General features: G+C 43.4%; 1 protein-coding gene across 1 annotated transcript in view; it reads left to right on the top strand.

The window, feature by feature from the left end:
- CFAP47 (cilia and flagella associated protein 47) overlaps nucleotides 1-21,828 on the top strand; it is a 380,184-nt gene that overhangs the window by 29,471 nt on the left and 328,885 nt on the right. Inside the window, exons 8-14 of the mRNA XM_056861810.1 lie at nucleotides 4,830-5,065; nucleotides 5,884-6,076; nucleotides 6,944-7,124; nucleotides 7,453-7,605; nucleotides 10,878-11,061; nucleotides 13,078-13,174; nucleotides 19,502-19,718. Of these exons, the coding sequence (XP_056717788.1) occupies nucleotides 4,830-5,065; nucleotides 5,884-6,076; nucleotides 6,944-7,124; nucleotides 7,453-7,605; nucleotides 10,878-11,061; nucleotides 13,078-13,174; nucleotides 19,502-19,718 (1,261 nt within the window). The remainder of the gene's footprint in view (nucleotides 1-4,829; nucleotides 5,066-5,883; nucleotides 6,077-6,943; nucleotides 7,125-7,452; nucleotides 7,606-10,877; nucleotides 11,062-13,077; nucleotides 13,175-19,501; nucleotides 19,719-21,828) is intronic.

The raw sequence follows: 21,828 nt of genomic DNA, 5'->3' as shown, positions 1-21,828 counted from the left end.
GAGGAGGAGGATGAGAGAGAGGAGGGCGAGTTCTCTTCTAGTGGAGAGGAGATAGTTGTGGAAAATAAACAAAACAGAATATTTAATGCAGAAGATTTTCCCTCACTGTTAACTAAAACCTTAGCGGCATTAGACCTGTCAGAAGACTCCAAAAGTTCCTCTTCTGAGAAACAAAGGGTCAAAGGAATTTTTCCACATGAACGATGCTCCCTCTAGTTTTATCCCTGTCCCAGATTACTTCACAGGACTGGTAAAGGCTGAATGGGTGAAGCCCCTAGGGGGGAAAAGGGTCCCTCAAATCACAAAAAAGTGTTATAACTTGGCCACTGCATCTGCAGACCTTCTACGCGTACCCACGGTAGAATCCCCAGAATCTGCCTTGCACTCTTCAGACCTGGCCACGGAGGAAGGCCAGGTAATGATTAGGGACCCAGTTGATCGCAAGGTCGATTTAGCCTGCAAACGTTCCCATGAAGCCTCGGCTCTGGCCGCTAGTGCATCCATCACGTCGGCCCTTGTATCTAGGGCAGCAATAGTGTGGGTCAGAAAGCTAGGTCAGCTCATTCCCGAAGATGACAGAAATGCCCTAGAGGGAGTCTCAAGGATTCTTAAAGCGGTTTCCTTTCTGGCCGATGCTTCCCTAGATACCATGGTGTTCTCTGCAAGAGCAATGGCCACTACAGTAGCTGCCAGGAGAGCTATGTGGCAGGTAGAACATCGCTCCAAAATAGTGCTAATGGGCTACCCATATCAGGGATATTTATAACATCATTTGGATCTTTATAACATATTGGATATTAATACCATTTGGATATTTACATCATTCGTGGACCATACAAAATTATCAACTTAAAAATTAGCTGACCAAGCCCAAGCAGGCAGCTGCCCCAGATGATCCCCCCGTGCGGGCAAGCAGGCAAGCACCCAACCGGTGGTGCACTCGCCCACCTGGTGGCACAGGATTCTACAGTTGGGGCTGAATTCTACAGCCAGCTTCTGCTACCTCTGCCTGCAGGGGTGAATGAGGACACACTGGCTAAGAAATTGCCCTCCCCCAGTGCATTCTGGCCCTGCCCCCTTTAACCCCTCCATTGTCATCACTTCCGCCCCCAGCCCTCTTGTAGTACAGAGGGAATATGTTTCTCCATGTCCTGGGTGGGAAAGGGTTAACACAATTTCTTGGGCGGTCCTAGCAGCTCCATAGCTAACTATTCTTCTGCAAGGGGGAAAGAAAGTTCCTTTTCTTGGCAAAACAAACTCACGTCCACCTTGAATAGAGGCTATTCCTGTCCGAGGGAGGGGGCAGATCACCAGTCTTAGATCCTTCTGAGCTAGAGATCTGCCAGGACTCATGAAGGGCCAGACCAAATGATTTTGCGGGCCTTAAACGCCCCCTGGGCCTGACGTTCCCCACCCCTGTTCTACATGGTCTCTGTGGATTTAGGTATCCACAGATGGAGCCATGTTAAGAATCAGATTGGTGATGAATACCTGCATTAATAGGGAAATGCCATCTTTGTAGGTCTGTTGAATTAAAAAAAATTCGGTATAGTTCAGATTCGGCTGAATTCGGCCTGTTTAGATTCAGGATATGCCGAAGTCCGAACTCCCCCACTTCGGGTCCGTGCAATTCGGCGGGAATTCAAAGTTCGGGAAAAAAATTCGGCCGAATAAAGCCATTAAAAACACAACCGCGCCTTTCCGCGGCTCTGGGGGGGCATTTTTGGGGGTAGAGGTCCCAAACTTTCAGCGGAGCTTCAAAGGACCCTTCTTGCCAGACCCCCCAAGTTTTGTAAAGATTGGGTCGGGGGAGCTGAGATATGGGCCCCGAAAGGGGTCCCCCCCTACCCTTAATGTGCATCTCTGAGCAGAGCTTGCCACCCACGCACAAAGCTCCCAGCCCCGACAAACAACTGATGAGAGCAAGGGCGGGGCAGGTGCAAAGAAGTTTGCAAAGCAACACAACTGCAAAGCAACACTGCAAAGCAACACAACTGCAAAGCAACACCTTTGCAACCATGCAAAGGGCGGGGCAGGTGCTAAGAAGTTTGCAAAGCAACACAACTGCAAAGCAACACTGCAAAGCAACACAATTGCAAAGCAACACCTTTGCAAACATGCAGAGCAACACCTGACACCTGGGAGTTTGCAAACCATGGAAAGGGACAGAGGCAGCTAGCTATGCATAATGAGCAGGAGGTGGTGGAATTTCCCCTTTTGCATGGGACTCGGGACCAGGAAAATGCATTCTTTAAGTCACCATTTGAAAACCAGTTTTAGCAAGCATCAAAATAGACCTAACCGTCGTATGAATGAGAGAAAACCTGAGGACATACACCTGAAGCCCCCCCTCAAACCAGGGAGAGAGAGACTCGAGGGGGCACACCCCCCCAGGCAGAACGGGCGAAAGCCCCCTTTCGCTTCCCCCCCACCCACAGAAACTGCTTCCCCCCACACACACACAGGAGAAAAAGAAAAAGCCCCCAAAGGGGTCTTACTGTGGCTGTCTTGTGTTCCAGCAAGAGGGCTGGGAGGAGGACTGGGTAATCCAAGACGATTCCATTTAAGCACAGGACGTTTTGCTCTGGAGATGCATACAGGATCGAGTGATCCATTCATCCCAATAGGGAAAAGGGGAAAGCCCATATCTCGGGGTCCCCTGACCCAATGTTTACAAAACTTGGGGGGTCTCTTAAGAAGGCTTGCTGAAGCTCCGCTGAAAGTTTGGGGTCTGTACCCCCAAAAATGCACCCCCTGCAGCCACGGAAAGAGAAAAGGGGGGAGCCGATATTTCTGCCCCCACTGAACCCATCTTTACAAAACTTGGGGGGTCTGTTAAGAAGGCTCGTCTGAAGATATCCTGAAGGTTTGGGGGCTGCACCCCCAAAAAAGAGCCCCCTGCAGCCACGGAAATGGAAAAGGGGTGGAGGGAAAAGGGGTGGAGCCCATATCTCGGGACCCCCTGACCCAAAGTCTACAAAACTTGGGGGGTCTCTTAACAAGGCTCGTCTAAAGCTCCGCTGAAAGTTTGGGGTCAGTACCCCCAAAAATGCGCCCCCTGCAGCCACAGAAAGAGAAAAGGGGGAGCCCATATCTCAGGACCCCCTGACCCAATGTTTACGAAACTTTGGGGATCTCTTAAGAAGGCTTGTCTGAAGCTCCACTGAAAGTTTGGGTCTGTACCCCCAAAGATGCGCCCCCTGCAGCCACGGAAAGGAGCGAATGTGCACAAGCACCCCCCCCACACACACACGAGGATTTCTCTCACTCTCTCTCTCTCCCCGGCCCGGCCGCGCAGCAGCTGATTCCTCCAGTACTCAATCCTGACTGATTGGCCAGAAGAAGACCCAGCTTGGCCACCGATTGGCCGGGGGAGGAGAATGCTGCTTACTGACAGCCCGAATTTGCCGGATTTATTCGTGAACTCCCGAACTCGCTGAATTCGGCTCCCCCGTTTTCCCGCCATTTTTGAGTTCGGTTCGTCCTGAACTAAAAACCGCCGAATCAGGGGAAATTCAGCTGTTTTTCAGTTCGGGCTGAACCGAATCGACAGCCCTACATCTTTGACTATAACATGAAGCCTGGTTGATATAGCTTCAAATACTTAGTAGCTGTGCCAAAACAAAAAAAACATATCCATGTGATTAACTCTTGTGATTATTGCAGTTTATGGGGTTTCTTATATGTGTATTCTAATAAAAAGTAACATGTGTTTTATATGTATTTTTATGTTTTATATGTATTTTAACTCTTAAAACTTTTAAAAGTTGCTTCAATGTGGTATGTGTGGTAGAGGGGTTTATTTTAATAATTTAATAATATATTTTATCATGCGTGTTTTAAATTGTTAGCAGCCTTGGTGGCCCTTGTAAGGGTAGAAAGGTGGGATATACATTTTTAAATACATAAAATAAATAATATTATGACCGTGTATATTTGAGGCTGCACTTCTATAATATCTGTGTTAGACTGCCTTTGAGGCGGTTTGGAATCTACAGTTAATGCAAAATATGGCAGATTGGTTGGAGTGCTAGGAGCCCTGGATGCTTCTATTTGTATTCGAGCAACAGTTTCTCTGATGCTGCTGAAATGTGAAAGCATAGCACGTATGTAGGAACTCCCAGGGTATCTTCATCTTCTGTGCCTGCATGTCAAATCATGCTCATTTTATCATCCTTCTTTGTCATCATGGCTTTATCATGAATGCAGCAGTTTGTGCCAGAGCTGAGTACCAGCACACACCGATGACTAATCTCTGTCAAGGCCAGGTGTGATAGGGAAGAATTCCAGAGTCTTCTAAGTTCTTCTCCTCTGTTTTAGTTAACTATTTAAAGTAGAATCTGGTTGTAGATTTGGTAATTCTCCAGAAATTTGGGCTCCAAATTTGAGATTTGGGGAATTTCTCTAATGATTGTCACCCAGCACTTGAAATTTTTTTCCTCTGGAAACTTTTCAAATTCTAAACAAAGCATCTTTTGCAAAGATTGTATGTACTTATTTGGACCAAATTTTAATGCAAATATTATTTCTGTTATTTTAAATCTGATTATAATTGGATATTTAAATGTGTTTATAATGCATCATTGCTAGCCTTTTGGGAAGAAGAGAGAGAATGTTTCTCTGTGTGTACTCTTTGTATAAGTAATCATTTCATTAATCCTGTATTATTTGGTAAGGGGTGCATTATGTGAATACATTTTTTTCTAAATTTATTTGTTTAGAAATTATTATTGTATTATTCATAGTTTATACTGGTTGCTGTCCAAAAGCACTGTCATCCCTTTCACTGGAAGTGATGGGTTATTCTTTTTACTCCATGTCTTTTGCAGAGAACTGTCTTCATAACGTTGAGTTGGCTTTGACAGGCTCAGGGCTCCCAGTCATGTTAACATTCAGCCCAGGACCAACTATTAATTTTATGGAGTGCGATATGGGTGAACATACAGATTTTATTTGCACACTCAGAAATGAGTGCAATATTCTCCCAGTGTCATTTGCTTTTTGTAAGATTGCACATTATAATATTTGTCCTGAAAAAGGAAAAATAAAAGCAAAATCTTCACAGGTAGTGTATCTTCTTTCTATCTACCTACCATATAACCTTTAAAATATTTTTCATTATGAAACATCCAGTACCATCCTAAAGAGAGTTATGTCCTTCTAAGCTCATTGACTTCAATGCACTTAGAAAGGTGTCACTGTACTTAGGATAGGACTGATTGTGTGTTGTGGGTAGAGATGAAAAATTTCTGGAAAATTTTAACCCATTTAAAAAAAAATGAAAAATTTTTGGGGAAAGGAAATACATTCAGTACTTAGTTTCTTATCAAATATTAATGTTTTATTGCTTTAATAGTACAAAGTGCATAGTTAAGTCCCCTCTGTCTTCACCTGTTTATCCTTTTAACGTAGACAGTAATGGGTTGTAGTAGTTCTCTGTTGTATACAGCACTGTGCAAATAGTGAGGCTGGAATTTTTTTTTCTTTTTTGCCGTTGAGTCACATCTGACTTATGGCGACGCCTGGTGGAGTTTTCAAGGAAAGCGACATTCTGCCTCCGCATCACTACCCTAGTATTCCTTGGAGTTGTCCCATCCAATACTTGCCAGGGTCGACCCTGCTTAGCTTCTGAGATCTGACGAGATCAGGCTAGCCTCAGCTATCCAGGTCAGGGCAGGCTGAATATTAGAATGAGAAAATATCATTGCACTTTGCTGCATAACAGTAGAGATTTTCATTTGTTAAAAAGCCATTTATTTGTAAGCAGGGAAATTTAAATTCTGAAACTTTAAAGAAACAAAAGCAAGCATGATTTTTTAAAGTAACTTTCTATTTCCTTTCTTGAAATGCATTAATGTCTACATGTTTGTTTCTTGCCTTTAGGATGTACTGTTTTCGTTTCTTCCACGTCATATAGGAACCTTTAAAGTGAAGCAGGTGGTACATATCATTGGTCCAGTGGCAAAGAAAGATTGTTTACCAGATTTGGTGATAAGGTCTTTTCATCAAATACATTTAAAGTTTTCTGGCACTTGCAAGTCTGTAACAAAAAAACCCACACTGAAAACAAATCTTGGTATGTTGTTAAGAAATAGAGGCTGAGGTTATAATGAGTTTAAAATAAATATTTACAGTTCTGGGAAAATTCAGACCAACATCGGAAAGATACTCAAGGTTATTGCTTGATAACTTTTTTTTTTTATTCTACCATCCTGTGGTTTGCACTCAGACAGAGTAGAGGAAGATCATGTGTCTTGGTCCACCTATAAAACATAAACTGCTGGTTTATGCAGCCTCAGGGAGAATTTTAACCTTCCATGCAAGGAAAGGAGAGGTTCCAGTTTGGATATTTAATGTTACTGTGGAACATTTTTGAATTTTGTCAGGAACCTGGGCAGCAGAGGGTAGTCTTCCCTAAGCTGAACAATTAGGGCACATTTTTAAAAGTAATATAAAAGCTGCCACCTGGAGTAGGCTTTGGATTAATGGATATCTTTGCTTTATCATGTAATAATTTCTGGTGAAATTGTTATGTAATGTGTATTTTAAAATAGTTTTATGAGATAATTTGGTTATAATTTTTGTGCTTTTAAGTGTGTTGTTGTTGTTAGTGGCACTGGGCCCCCAAGTCTAGAGTTAGAAATTGATTTTATTTTTATAGATAAAGCTTGGTATAATGGTTAGAGACCTAGATTGGGAACAGGGAGACGCAGATTGAAATCTGGGTTGTAATAATTGGTAAAATCTTACCAAATCTTATTGTAATAATTGGTAAAGAAATTCTCCATTGTATACACTTCCCCAGAGTCAGAAAGGACTGCTAGGGGGAGGAGAATATGGGAAAAATATGTGATCTTTGTGTCTGTGGATTGCTAGATCCAACTCACTGTTTTATGTTAAAATTCTAATCAAGATATAATATCATCTGTTTCCATTGTAATAGGAGTACTTGTATCCAACCAGCAGGACCAGTACAGTTATGTAACGCCTATGGCGCTGCTTAAATCTGATCAAACACAAATTCACGATCATGTTCTAAATAGAAACGTGGGTGATGCACTGATAGCTCTTCCTAATGATCGTCCAGCTAGTATACGTCCCAGTGAACAGCATAAAAATTACAGGTAATGGCAAACAAGTTTAAAAAATTTAATCTCTCTCTAAATTAATGTTAACTATTTTATATGGCACTTTATTTTTTTTCCCAAAATGAATACAGATGTGTAGTAAATGTGCATTCAGTTCTTTACTTGTGGAGAAAGAAGATATTTTGCCAATAAAATTATTTTTCTGTTTTAAAATTAAAAAACCCTATTCTTTATCATGGTTGCCTTTGCAAGGTCAAATGCTAGTTATGATTAGTAGTATAATCGAGATAATGAATGAAATATGCTTCTAACAAAAACATCACCTATGCATCTAACGAAGCTGCATTTCTGTATAAATATTTAGGACTATTTTCACAAAGGTTGTCAGATATAATTATGTGGATCCAGAGTACTCTTACACGGCATATGAAGAACTGGAAAAGCAAGTGAATAAAGATTACTACGCAGAATATATCCGAAGTAAAAGAAACCGTCGTTTGAATAAAGAAACTGCTAGGTAAACAATGCTTGCCTAAATTACTGTAATGTTCAAACATTTATAGATTTATAACACTATAGTTTCATTCTTTATTTTTAAGCTTTTTTTGGTAGGACTACCAATCTTAGCATGGCTGATATACAATTTAAATTTTTAGGTAATCCTATGCACTTGAATGGGGTTGAGTACAATTTTTTTTTTGTGAACAGCATGCAGAGATTTAGATTTTGTTGTAATGTGTCTGGTTGGTTGGCTTAAAAAAGTTCCTACATATTAGTGTACCCTTGGGCGCCAGGTGAGTCACTTGATCTATACACCTGCAAATGTCTTGGGTGAGATAGAGCTCACAGCTGTGTACTCAGCAATTATTTTTACTCTACTTCTTCTCAGCATGAAGTGGCTGACTAATTAACATTAACAAATCCACATCCACTAAAATCACAATTAAAACATACAAAACTAAAACCCATAAACAATAAAGTAATTCTAGAAACTTATGTCGCTTGAGTTCAGCATTGTACAGGAGTCAGATGATTTTTCCCAACTCTTGCTGATGTGATGAACGTGGAGGCTGGAAATTTTTTGCCCACCATTTCAGATGAAGGATTTCAAGTAGGAACATTTGACAGTTTTAGGTGTTCTGAAGTCAGAGACTGTTCAAGCAAATGAAGTTTAACACTTATGGGGCAGTTATGGTTTTGATATGAGCTCTCACTGTAAGAAAATGACACACAGATGATATAAATGAGAGTATGGTGGTTGACCTTTAAAGATTGCAATGGAGTTATTTTATTTTATTTATTTACTTAAATATTGATTAGCCGCCTTTCTTCCTTACGGAGCTCAAGGTGGCTTACAATATTAATAAAACACATAAAATAGATCACATAAAAACATAAAACCAAAATTTGCAATTACAATTTAGAACTGCTTTAATCAAATGTAGTTCTAAATAAAACCATCTTCATCTGCCTCCTGAAAAAGAAAAGTAAGGGGGGCAACCTTCCTGGGAAGGTTGTTCCGTAACTGTTGGGCTGCCACTGAAAAGGCCTTCTTCTGTACCCATCAAGCAAGCTTCTTTGATTGATGGGACAGTCAGGTAGGCCTGTCCCTGTGATTTTAATTCCCAAGCAGTAACATATGGGAGAAGATGGTCCTTCAGATACCAAGGTCCCAAGCCACTGTGTCAACTAGCTCTACCAAGCTGTGATCCGAAGTCCCTAGTCTGCCTTCCTACTTTCTTGGAGAACTGCTGTCTTTTCAGGATTAAGTTTCAGCTTGTTTACCCTCATCCAGCCCATTACTAATTCCAAGCATTGGTTCAGAACATCAACAGCATCTTTGGAATTAGGTGGAAATGAAAGGAGGAGCTAGGTATCATCCACATATTGGTGACTCAGCAACCCAAACATCATTATGACCACTCCCATTGGCTTCCTGTGGATATTAAATAGCATGATGGATAAAATGGAATGCTGTGGAACACCACAGGTGACTGGCCATGGGGCAGAGCAGGAATCCCCCAGCACTACCTTCTGAGACTGCCCTCCCAGATGGGACCTGAACCACCATAACATGGCTCACCTTAGTCCCAGTGCCAAGAGGAGGCTCAGCAGGATACCAGGGTCGATAGTATCAAAGGCTGCTGAGAGATCCTGTACAACTAGCAGGATTATATTCTCTGTCAGGCGGGGGGTTGCCCCTCGCCTCTTGGGGGGTCTCTGTCTGTGAGGACGGTTTGGCCGAGACAACCTCTTCCACCTCAGACCAGTCAGAAAGAGAGTCTGAGCTTGTCTCTCCTTCCAACGTCGCCAGGGTGCCTCAGAGTTCCTCTCCCAAGCAATCCCTCATGACCATCCTCCCCGGCGGCTAGGTTTCTCTGGCCTCTTATTCTCTCGGCCAGAGAGGTCCCTGCCCTGACTCCGCCCCTAGCCCTCCCCCCGGAAGTCCATAAAGGTCGGGGAGGAGGTGTCCTCCTCTCCCCCAACACGTGGAGTCGGGTGCGCCGTGCGGCAGTTTCCGCGCCGGGCTCTTCCACCTGTCAGCTGTTGGGCGGGGCCATCTCTCTCTGCCGGGGCCTTCATGGCGGCGGCGGGCAGCGGCGAGCTGGTCGCGGTGCCGGCATCGCTTTCCTTTCTTCTTCCTCCGCCTCCCTGGGTCCCTGCAGGGGAAGACGGACACTTTGGGGCCGGCGTAGAGTGGCGCCTGGCAGATGAGTTGGTGAGGGGGAGACCTGGGACGTGGGGTGGGACTCCTGTCTCGGGACTTTCTCTCTCTGGTTCTCTGTAAAGGTCATCAACCAAGGTGACCAAAGCAGCCTCTGTTCCAAACCCCCACCTGAAGCCAGATTGAAATGAGTCCAAAAATGAAAATCAGTCTCTTGACTGAATAAGAGATTTTGCTGTACAAAGTAGGCTGTTTAATGGAACTGATAACCAGGTCTGTGAGAATTTTCTGTTGAGGGCATTTCTGTGTGTACAAAGGGGGACGGTTCTGCAATTTTCACCAATTTTCCAGTTGCTGTTTTCAAGGGTCCTTCATTGAGGGTCCTTCAGCTCTCAAGAACAGTTTTTTGGGTGGCACTGAGGCACTGTGGTAGCTAGCATTCCTCCCTAGCCTGTTATGCTTTCAGGTATGGCTTCAAAGAAATAGAGGCCTTATAATTCTCTGTTCAATCCCAAGTATCTTTATATTCTTATTTTAGAGACTGTGAATTGTTAATACAAGACAAATTAAAAAACAGGTACTTTTAAGTTCAGACCCTTTCCTTATATGAGCACCTTCCTTAAATGAATAATAATTTTCTTAAATTGTCTCTTAGAGTCTTTTAGCACTCTGCCAAATTCACAGTCAGTATGCAAAGGGCAATTTTTTTCCACAGTCACTTTAACTTCATAAAAATGATCATGAACAGTTTGCCCTGATAAAGGACAAGGAGCCCCGGCCTAGGCAGAACAGGGGTGAGCCAGATAGGTGAGATATGCCAGCTGACACCAGTTTTCTTAACAATAAATGTCTGTATTTTAAAAACCTATGGAAGGTGTCATTTAGCATTCCTGGGTGAAGGGCCCCAGTGTCTCAGGTGGGGCAGGGCACCCACTGGTTTACAGCTATGTATAGTTGACTACAGGAGACAGGGAGAGGTGGGGAAATATCTCTTGTGTGAGCAGAGGAAAGCTCGCAGGTCTTACAATCCAACCCATTGTATTTACTTTCAGTGTTTCATCATTTTGCACTGTTTACACAACATGCCTGAGTCTTACTTTCCTGTCCATTCCCCTTCCTTTCAGGATCTTTGAAAAACTGAACAATTATGTTGACCTTGGGCTGCAGCCAGCCTCAGGGTTAAAATCGCCTCGGTTAAAAGCTTTAATGCAAGAGAAATTGGAGGAAGATGCTGATTTAGATCATGGAAGTAGCCTGTTAACTAGCCAGAAGTTAGCAGAAATTAAATCTAAATCTATAGACAAAGAGGTAAGTTCGATTACTGAATTGTTAGATATAACGGCTTGCTTCTAGAAATCACCTCTGTGTGGTCTTTCTGAATGGTGTCATACTTTATTTAGCAGTCTGGGTTGCCCAGACCTAACTCATTTTTCTCACAGGCATACAGCAGCTGTGTAAAAATTGCTTTTAAAGTCTGCAGAAGCCCAATTTGGCTTAGGACAGCAACGTGAGGGGGAAGAGGGGCTCCTTCCTCCCCTCATGCTTTTTCCTGAACCACAAAGGCCCTGTGAGGAGTTATTTGCATAACTTTGAAGCTGCACAGAATATTCCACTGAAGCTCCAAAGATATGCAAATATCTCCCCATCAAGGCCTTTTCAGGTCATTTTAGAAGTGCCACAGCAGCCTAATTCTAGTCAGGACTGCAGTGCAGAGGAGAGGAGGGGGTTTCTGTCTCCACCTGCACCGTTTTCCTAACCTGAAATGGCCCTGGAGGATGGTTATTTGACCCATTGGTGGGCTGCATGTGCACGGAATGCTTGCACGTACAGTCCCTGATGGGAAAATAATGCCTCAGGGCCATTTTGGTTTGGGAAAATGGCATAGGGGAAAGGCAGGAAGTCCTCCTCCCATCTGCACTGTTTTCCTGACCAGAATTAGGCCCTGTGGCACTTCTATATTCCCATGGGGAAATCACAGTGTGAGCTCTGCTACAAGTCCCTCTGGCAATCATGTGTTAGATGTAGTATGTAGTTTGGCCCTAACTCTACACAATATTGCACTGTAAGAGTACTGTCATGTTAGGTTTGCAGACTCCTTTTTTAAAAGGACTTTTAAAGATAAAAATCCTTTGTTTAATTCATATATAGCTGTTACTTTTTGGGTAATGTTTCTGTTGTAGTGGTATGTTATTTTTCTACTTCGGAATCCGTACTTTTTTCCCCCTTGGGAAGCATGAAGTATTTCCCCACCTCCATCTAGCTAATACAATCGTAGCATGTGTGAGTATGTTGGGGGAGGGTTGTAGCATTTTTTAAAGTTGAAAAAAGATTCTTTGTTGGATAAACACTGTTCAGCTTTCACTTCTTAGATATAAGCACTTTACCAGAGGTGGTCCTAGAGGTGCTTTCCGCAGCTACTGTTTGTTTCTCCCTTTCCTGCTCTAATGTGAAATATGTTTGAGGCATACCTTGAGTACTATCTGAACAAGTTCTAGGATAACAATGCCAGACTCTCTCAACTGTAGCACAAAATATAGGTTTTCAATTTCTGCAACCACTATACATGTTGATCTTTGGAGCAGTTGCAGCTTGAATTAATCCTCTTGTATAATGGCCCCCACTCATTCCTACCAGTAATGTCGCACATTATTTTAATTAGACTGCAATAGGTGCTAGTGGTAGGCTGTAGAATTCAGAGACTACACAGTACTGCTGTTAGACTTGCAGTCTAACTTGGTGCCCTGTCGGCACTTCCCTCAGTGTCTGTCATGTGGCTCCGAATAGTCGGGGCCATTGTGAAGGCAGAACAATTTTGTGTGTTTATCTCTCCCTTTACCTCCTTAGCTGTAATGGTTGCTCATTGAGTGGTCTTCTGTGCAAGCCACATCCCCCCCCTCTTTCCCTGCAGTGGGTTGCTCCTCCTTATGGTTTAAAATAACACAGCAGTAAAGAGAGAACTGAGGGATGGCTGCTCCCTCACCCTCCGTCATGTGCCGTTTCAGCGGGCTGTTGATGGAGGGGGAGGGGCAGTGTCCTGCATCTTCTAGATGCTTTCCATAAAAAGTTCTCCACAGCTGGCCTGTACACGGACAGTTCCCATGTGTGTCTGCGCAGAAGACGACTCAATGAACAACAGTTACAGGTAAGCAACACTTTTTTTTAATGGAAGCTGTTTTCTCTTATAGTCCTACCTCCGTCCCTCTTTACTTACTTACTCATCTTCTGTGGATGGTGAATAGGTTATGTACTACATTTATACGCTTGGAGAAAAGACTACTGTGATCATGTATTAATATATGGTTATTCTATTGGGCATTTTCATAGGTTGGTGATGGCCTTAATGCTGTACCATCTTCTCCACAAGAGCATGAAGATTGTAGTTTAATTTTGACATCAAAGCAGCTTCATCAAATACGCATTGGTAAGTTTTAATGGTTAGTAAGATCTTTCCTCCATTTAAATATTTCATTCTGTTGACACAAAAATCATGTCCGTGTTAAAAAAACAACATTTATTGAACCATTCTTTTTATTGAATCAAGTGTCTTCATGTGGCAGTCCCTCCTGGCAAACGACAAGGACAGCCTGGGAAAGAGCAGCCAGGGCTGCACAGGGTGACGGACGAAGTGCAGAGCCCGGCACCATGACAGGATAGCCGGAAGTGGCAAGGCCCCATAGCCAGCCTCTGGGGATAGCAACATCCTGTGGGAAGCTGCACTGGGCAGTGGGACCTGGGAGCAAGGTACTTAGGCTGGCAAGTTGGCCTCCAAACCACCTGGACATGATGTGAAGGATGGAGGGGTGAGGGATGACCAGGAAGACTGTACCCTCTCTAGAGCTGGCTGGCCCTAAAGTGGAAGCCCTTGGAGCTTCCCAAGGGAGTGGGGCCCAGGGGAGGATCCCCTGACTGCATTCCCATTGGCTTTGGGTTCAGACAGACAGGAGTACCTAACCTGGCAAGGTGGGAGTGACAGAATATGCAAGTCTGTTCATATTAGCTATGACAGGTGTATTTAGATTCAGGGGATCTAAGTGTCAAGCTAAGCTGATGTAATAACCTGGAAAGCCCCTAGAAGGCCTGAGACTGAGTTAATGAGTTGCACCTGTAGGGTGACTCAGCCTGAAGGTAATGAGTTGCACCCTGGAGGGTGACTCAGCCTGTAACACTAATTGCTGCCTGGAGATGGCATCTGTATTTAAGTATTTGACTCCATGAGTCTGTCGGGCGATAGTGGTGGAAGAGTGTGAGTATAGCACTGTGAATAAACAACTGCATGTTCTACGAGCTCTACTGGTACTGATGTTTATTCCTGGGCATTGGCATAATCTGCCAGCTCCTGCAACAGGGTTATGGGCCCAGTTTGCTACGCCTCACTGGACTAGTGAGAGTAGCACAGCAGCAGGAATCCAGAAGCCATAGAAGCTGTAGAAGCAGTGGGAGATTGAGTAGTGAGATGGCTCAATCTCAAATTCCCTTGGAGAAGCTGACCCAGGACAACTATGCTATGTGGTCGGTGAGATTGGAACATTATCTCAAGAGGGAGGCTCAGTGGGGAGCTGTAGGGCATGTGCCTTTAACTGCAGTGGAGCGGGAACGGGACAGTAAGGCTCTAGCTAATATAATTCTGTCAGTAGACAACAGTCAATTAGTCTACATGTCAGGAAAGGCAAGGTGCATCTTCGGACTTCAGCCAGGACTATCCTCTCATTAACGAGGAGGCTGTACCGAAGCCATAAATCACCCCACACGCCGGCAGCCGAGCACCTCAGGAGTCTAGCGGAGATTTTCAGACAGAGCTGAGGGGGAAGAATTACACACCAGAAGACCGAATGCACATTATGCTAGGATCCCTAGATGAAAGCAACCATGTGCTGATAACATCTCTGGAGTGTATGGAGGCGGCATGTTTAACATCAGAGTACGTGTCGGGGAGAATCCTTGAAGATGAAGCAAGATGGTGGGAGAGCCAGGATGAGATGGCCGCAGCCCAGGTGAGACTGCATCCGGTGATAAGAGCAGCTCATCAATCATTGCGGCAGACAGCAGCCCAGCAGTGGGAGGGTCACCCGAGAGAGGGACATCCCAAACAGTCTACGCCGATGGCAACATGGATGACAACGCCGATGACTTCGCCGATGACATCGCCGAAGACACCAGGATGGGAGGTGCTCGTCTACCCTGCGCAGAGTTTGCAGCAGAAGCAAGCGCTTGGAGCTGGTCGGAGGAGTGGTGGCTTCAAGGAGGAACCGGAGGAGTGCGTGCTCTTTGTCAGGAAATGCTTCAGCTGTGGCTCAACGAAGCACTTCCAAACAGACTGCCCTAATGAGCTGGCCATGAGACGTCAGCGTAAACAGACTGAACATTCCTCACATACCTCTGTAGTACTGGCAGAGGCTGGAGAAGCAAGCAGCCTCTGGCTAATTGACAGTGGAGCTTCCAAGGTTTTTGTTAACTCTGCTGCAATGTTAAACGCAAAGAAATGTTCTGCCAAGAGTCATGTAAGTTTGGCAGATGAGAAGTGTTTGGAGGTGGCATGTGAGGGGGAGGTGTTTTTTCCTGCATTAAATCACACGTTCAAGTCTGTGCTGTGTGTCCCAGGGCTCGAGAATAATCTATTAAGTGTTTCAGCCCTCACCCAGGCTGGATATACGGTGGTGTTTCAGGACAAAGCCTGCCTGATTAAGAAAAATGAGGCTGTGTTGTTAAAGGGGCACACTAACAAAGATGTTTATGTGGTGCACAGTGGCTCAGAAGAGTCTAATGCGGTGGAAGCATTAAACCCTAAACCACATGATGGCTGCCAGCATCTCCTCCACAGGAGGCTTGGCCATACGTCATATTCTACTCTTAGGAAAACCCTAGAGGCATTAGGGGGTGAACTGAAAGTAAATAAGTGCAACTCTTTCTTAAACTGCACAGTTTGCAAATCAGTGAAGAGTAGGAGGGGTCCTGTGGCAAAAGCCAGCAGCAGGGTTAGTAGCCAACCCCTAGAGCTCGTGCACATGGACCTGAGTGGCCCCTATCTGGACAGTGTGTCCAAGAATAAATATGCATTATGTGTGGTTGATGACAGGACCTGTTTTGGATGGATTTATCTCTTGAAAAATAAGAGTGAGGCTCGTCAAACTATCAAATATTGGCTTGCCAGGGTTGAGAGGCAATTAAACCTCAAAGTAAAAAAGATACAGTGTGATAGGGGTGGAGAATTCTTATCACATGCCCTGACTCAGTGGCTGGAAAGTAAAGGCATTGAGCAGAGACTTGGTAACCCCGGGGTGCCACAGGAGAATGGGGTCGCAGAGCGCAGAAATCAATACTTGCAATCAATGATGCAAGCTCTGCTGGAAGACTCTCAGCTCAAACCTAGATTTTGGGGAGAGGCGATCAAGACTGCAAATTACTTGATCAACCGCTTGTGGACCTCAAGCATAAATGACATCCCCTATAAAGTGTTATATGGGAAGAACCCATCTTTAAAGTATTTGAGGATTTTTGGGTCTAAAGCTTGGGTCAATATACCTTTGCATCAAAGAAGAAAGGGTGGCAAAAGGTCTAAACAATTACTTTTCCTAGGCTATCAGAATGCAGCCAAATCCTACAGGTTTGGAGATCCCCAAAATAAGATCACATTCAGAAGATCAGCAAGCTTTGGGGAATCTTTAAACTGGCCAAGGCTGCATGGGGAGGAAAAGGAGCAGGAAACAGTGCAGTTGCCTTTAAGTGAACAGGCAGAAACCCAAGAGGTAAACTTTTCCCCGCAGAGGACTCCCAGCAGGCAAGCTGCAAAGTCTGAAGATTCAGAAGGAGGGGAGGCGGGGGAAATGGTAGTCAGACGTTCTGACAGAATTACAAAGGGTGTAGCTCCTATAAGGTTTGGGTTTGATGAATACTGTGACTGTGCTAATTATGTGTCAATCCATGAACCTGCTAGTTACCAGGAAATTCTTTCTCTGGGAGATAAAGAGAAGAATTTACGGCTTGAAGTGATGGATGTGGAGATGGAAGCTCTGAAGGAGCATAAGTGTTCACTCCCACATCACTTCCAAGCGGGCAATCAGGAATAGGTTGCAGATGGATTTTCAAGGTTAAAAGGCTTGCAAATGGTGCTGTGCAAAGAAAGGCCAGGCTCGTTTGCAAGAGATATAGCCAAAGAAAATACCTAAACTATGATGAATGCTTCAGTCCGATGATTCGGGCTGAATCTGTTAGATCTGTGCTGGCAGTAGCAGGGTTAAGGAATCTAGAGGTATGGCATTATGATATCAAGACTGCATACCTCAACGCTCCATTAAAGGAAACAATTTTCATGGAGCAAATTCCCGATTACAAGCTAAAAGATAGAGGCATGGTGTTTAAGTTAAACAAGGCTCTTTATGGTCTCCATCAATCTGCCAGGGAATGGGAATTGCTTTGACAAAGCCATAAAGCAATTAGGTTTCACCCAGAGTGTGGCTGACTCCTGTCTGTATTCGAGAAGCACGGGGCAAAGCGTGTCATATGTGATTGTTTTTGTAGATGATATTTGTATGGTCACCAGTACAAAACAGGAACAATTGCAATTTCAGAAGGAGTTGAGCACAAAATTCAAGTTGAAATGTTTGGGACCAATCCAAAGTTATTTGGGGGTGGAAGTGACCAGAGACAAGGAGGGATTTTATTCTTTGTCTCAACCAAGAAAAATACAGCAATTGCTGGAGAAGTTTAACTTAGCAAATGCAAATGCTGTGGATACCCCTATGGTCACAGGGTATGTGAAAGATGAGACAGAAGGGCAAGAGGAGTGTGACAGAGAGCTATATCAGTCTCTTGTCGGTAGCCTTCTGTACCTTGCTTGCTGGACAAGACCAGATATCTATCAAGCTGTACACTGTCTCACTAAACGAAATATGTCTCCAAAGCAAAGAGACTGGAAGGCTGCTAAGCAGGTTCTTAGGTATTTAAAGGGCACCGTGGATAAACAGTTAAACCTGAGGGCAGAGGGAGGAAGTCTGACAGCGTATGCGGATGCATCCTGGGCAGATGAGAAAGATTCCAGATCAACAAGTGGGTACATCTTGTTTCTGGGGAAGGCACCAATTCACTGGAAGTCCCTTAAGCAAACATTTGTGGCTACTAGCTCATGTGAAGCAGAGTATAGCGCCATTAGCGAGTGTGTGGGACAAATAGAATGGTTTGTGTTCTTAATGAAGGAATTGGGTGTAAATGTATCTCTGCCGGTACAAGTGTTTTCAGATAATGAAGCAGCGCAAACTCTTGCTAACGAGCAGTCATTCCGTGGCAAGAGCAAGCATGTCAAGATAAGGTATCAAAATGTGTCAGCTGCAATAAACAATAATCTGATAACAGTAATGAGATGTGCAGGTGTAAACAATATTGCAGATCTGTTCATCAAGGTGGTGGATTGCAACAGATTCTTGCAACTGTCAAAGCAAATATGACAAACTTGAGAAGGAGTGACAGAATATGCAAGTCTGTTCATATTAGCTATGACAGGTGTATTTAGATTCAGGGGATCTAAGTGTCAAGCTAAGCTGATGTAATAACCTGGAAAGCCCCTAGAAGGCCTGAGACTGAGTTAATGAGTTGCACCTGTAGGATGACTCAGCCTGAAGTTAATGAGTTGCACCCTGGAGGGTGACTCAGCCTGTAACACTAATTGCTGCCTGGAGATGGCATCTGTATATAAGTATTTGATTCCATGAGTCTGTTGGGAGATAGTGGTGGAAGAGTGTGAGTATAGCACTGTGAATAAACAACTGCATTTTCTACAAGCTCTACTGGTACTGGTGGTTATTCCTGGGCGTTGGCATAATCCGCCAGCTCCCGCAACAGGGAGATGGGGGAGCCTGGGATTTACACTCCCTGGGAAAGCCTTTTAGATAAGAGCCAAGGAGGAAGAGCTCGGCCCTTCCCATGGAGCTTGTGGAAGGAGTGAGCTGTGTCAGGGGAGACGGAGCAGGGTGAAGGACAGCCCCCCTTCCCCTCAGTTCACAGAGGATCTCGGAAGGACTCTGCTGGGAAAAGGAACCCTGAAGGGTGCTTCAGTTGGAGACGCTGCCCCAGAGACCCTGGAGTCAGATACCATGCTACAGTGAAATCAGTAGAAGTCCTTCATACTGTGCAACACTGTCCTTTAGGTTAAAAAAAATTCACTGCTGCAGAAGACTCATATACAAAGTTAGCGAACTTCAATTTTAGAAATTAAATTTAGAAATTCTCTCTGAAGAATGAATTCCTGCACTGTTTTTTCGTTTATGTAAGAATTTCTTATCTGCTCCTTCTGACTTATTTGATCTGAATTAGGAAAGTTTTGAAATTTTCACAAATTGCTAGCTAGATATTCTTATCAAATCCAATGTTTACAAACTAGTATAAATAGACTAGTATAAATAAACTTTCTGCAAAGCAGCATATCATTAGGAAGTTGTGAGGATCTTATTAATTCTTGGTATCATTTTATATTTGGAATAAGATGGAAAAGTATGTTTTGTAAATTAGGAATGGCATTATTAATATGGAACAACTGGGCATGGCATTCTCTGGGGGAAGAACAGCACACAGGAACATATGGAAGGAGACGGTCCTTGAAATTAATGTTCACTCATTGCAGTGTTTTGTGTTTGATAAAGATGAAGACATACAGTCAGGAAACGTATTGTGGTCCTTTCTTTTCTGAAGTACTATACATTTCCAAACACCCGAGTTTCCTTTCTTTATAATACAACAATCTCATGTCTGTTCCTTCCAGGTCCCTCTACTATTGATTTTGGAGAAGTTTGTGTGCATTCTACATCTGTCAAGAAAATGCATATTGTAAATAATCTTCATGTTCATGTTTGGATACAAGTAGGAATTGAAAGTGAAGAGCTACAACAAACTAGTCCTTTATCTCATGTCATGTCACCTCATTCACAAACGTATATTCCAGTTGTGTTTGAGACTGACAAACTGGGAAATTTTCAAAAGTAAGATTTCACATGTGATTCCTGATCTATGCATTCATTTAATGGTGACATTTTTTGAGTAAAGCAGTGAGATGGGTTAGACATGCCTCTTGTTGCCAAGCAATTGCAAACTGAGCTTATCAGAATGATTCAGTGTATGCTTGGTCCAGAAGTCTTGTTCCTGATCCCCCAAACCAGGCTTTAGAGTATTGGGAATGTGTGCCAAGCACAGGGGTCTCCTTTATTGGGGGAAATTAGCTGGAGACTAGATAGAACTATGCAAGAAGCTGACGTGGGAGTCTTTTAACCAATTCCACCCCAGGTAAGCGAACCAGTAGAGAGCAACCCAATAACAAGGAAGCTATTATGAATTTTCAGGATTTTATTAAAAAGGTAATCAAATAGGGTAAACACACACAATTTCCAACACACAAAGGGCTAAGAGAGTAAAGGTTTAAGAATCCCAAGTGGGTTATAGTTGCCTTCCTGCAGAACAAAGTTCAGAATGGCCGCAGCAGAGAAAGCTTAGCAATGACCAGCTCTACTAGCTAGGAAAATGATACACGCGCAAGGGATCGTGGCTTCACACTTTGGATCCAGGAGGTGTTAGCAACTTGACAGTGGCCAATGGGGCTATAGTTATACCCCTTAATGTAGCTGGAGGCTGTGACTGGCAACGTCTGCACTTTGCTCATGACAAAAGGCCTGATTGCCTGCGATAGGATTAATCGGGAGCAGAAAATAAGAATAAAATGATGGCTGGATACTAGACATTAAGTTTCTGAGCGCTGGGTGATAGACTTGGAGATTAAGGTGGGATCCAGAAAGTCAGTCATAGAGGGGCAGAATGGCCAGAGCCTAGTTGGGATTAAGGGAACATTTGAATGGACAGGCAGGATTTGGCAGGGCATGAGCATTCTACTGCAGGAAGAAGTATAGAAATGAAAATGGCTTATCTTGATCTTCTTTGTCTTCATGGAGGTGAGGCGCTGCAAACATTCCTTTCCAGGGAGGGTATGGCTCACCTTTTGCTGTTCAGATGCTGTCATTTCACCCCAGCCATGCGCAACCAATATGGATACCAGGTGACCCATGTTACCCCTGGCTGCATGGCATTGTGCCATCCTTGCGCACCAGCGGTGGCCCTGTACACCGTGTGTGTGTGTGTGTCCCAGGATTGCCAGGGTCTGGTCGGAGCCCATAACATCTGCCCTCCCTCTTCTCTGAGTGCTCCAGTTCTTCCTCCATCCTTATTTGAGCAAACCATCATTTATGGTGGTATCTGAATTGGGAAAACTATGGTTTATTTCTAAACCAGAGAATGAAACCAAACTCTGGTTTGGAAACATGTTATGATTTGCTTAAACTATGTCACAGCAGACCATACGTTTCCCCCCAAAAAGGAAGGGGGACAGGAAATCAGAGCATGCAAGGAGAAGGGGAAGGATTGAAAGAGTGCATGAGCCTGCAGGCCTGTGCAGTGTAATGTCTAGACTGGACCAATTGTCTTGACTAAGTAGCATTTCAAGATTAAAAATAAAAGGCAGGCAGTCCAGATTCTAGCAAAGGCTCTGAGTGTGGTATGTGTAGGGGAGCTGAGAATTTGTATTCAATAATGAAAGCCAGTGCTGTTTGACAGCAGGATGGCCGTTTTTCATACCTGGCTTATGTAGCAGGCATATTGTTTTGTGTGTAGTTGTACCAATAGTGTTTTAAGGTTCTGGGTATTGAAATCAAGATGGTTGGATGCTTTTTTGTTGTTCATATATATATATATATATATATATATATATATATATATATATATATATATATATATGTTGTTTATCATATATATATATATATATATATATATATATATATATATATATATATATATATATATATATATATATATATATGAACAACAAAAAAGCATCCAACCATCTTGATTTCATAAAACTTTGAGACAAGTGATTTGTTGCTTAGTGAAAAGACAAAATTGAATTTGTTCATTAAATATAAGAATAGTGGAATGAAATGTACATGAAATTTTAGCTCCCTGGAAAAATGCGTATTGTTAAAAATAATGCTTGCTGCATGTTTAGTCCATACATTATTTCATAGTGTTTGTTTAAAATTCATATTTATG

Source organism: Euleptes europaea, chromosome 16 (genome assembly GCF_029931775.1).
Source record: "Euleptes europaea isolate rEulEur1 chromosome 16, rEulEur1.hap1, whole genome shotgun sequence".
Taxonomy (NCBI): Eukaryota; Metazoa; Chordata; class Lepidosauria; order Squamata; family Sphaerodactylidae; genus Euleptes; species Euleptes europaea.
Note: the sequence above shows the minus strand (reverse complement) of the source record. Positions and strands in the feature narration are given on the sequence as shown.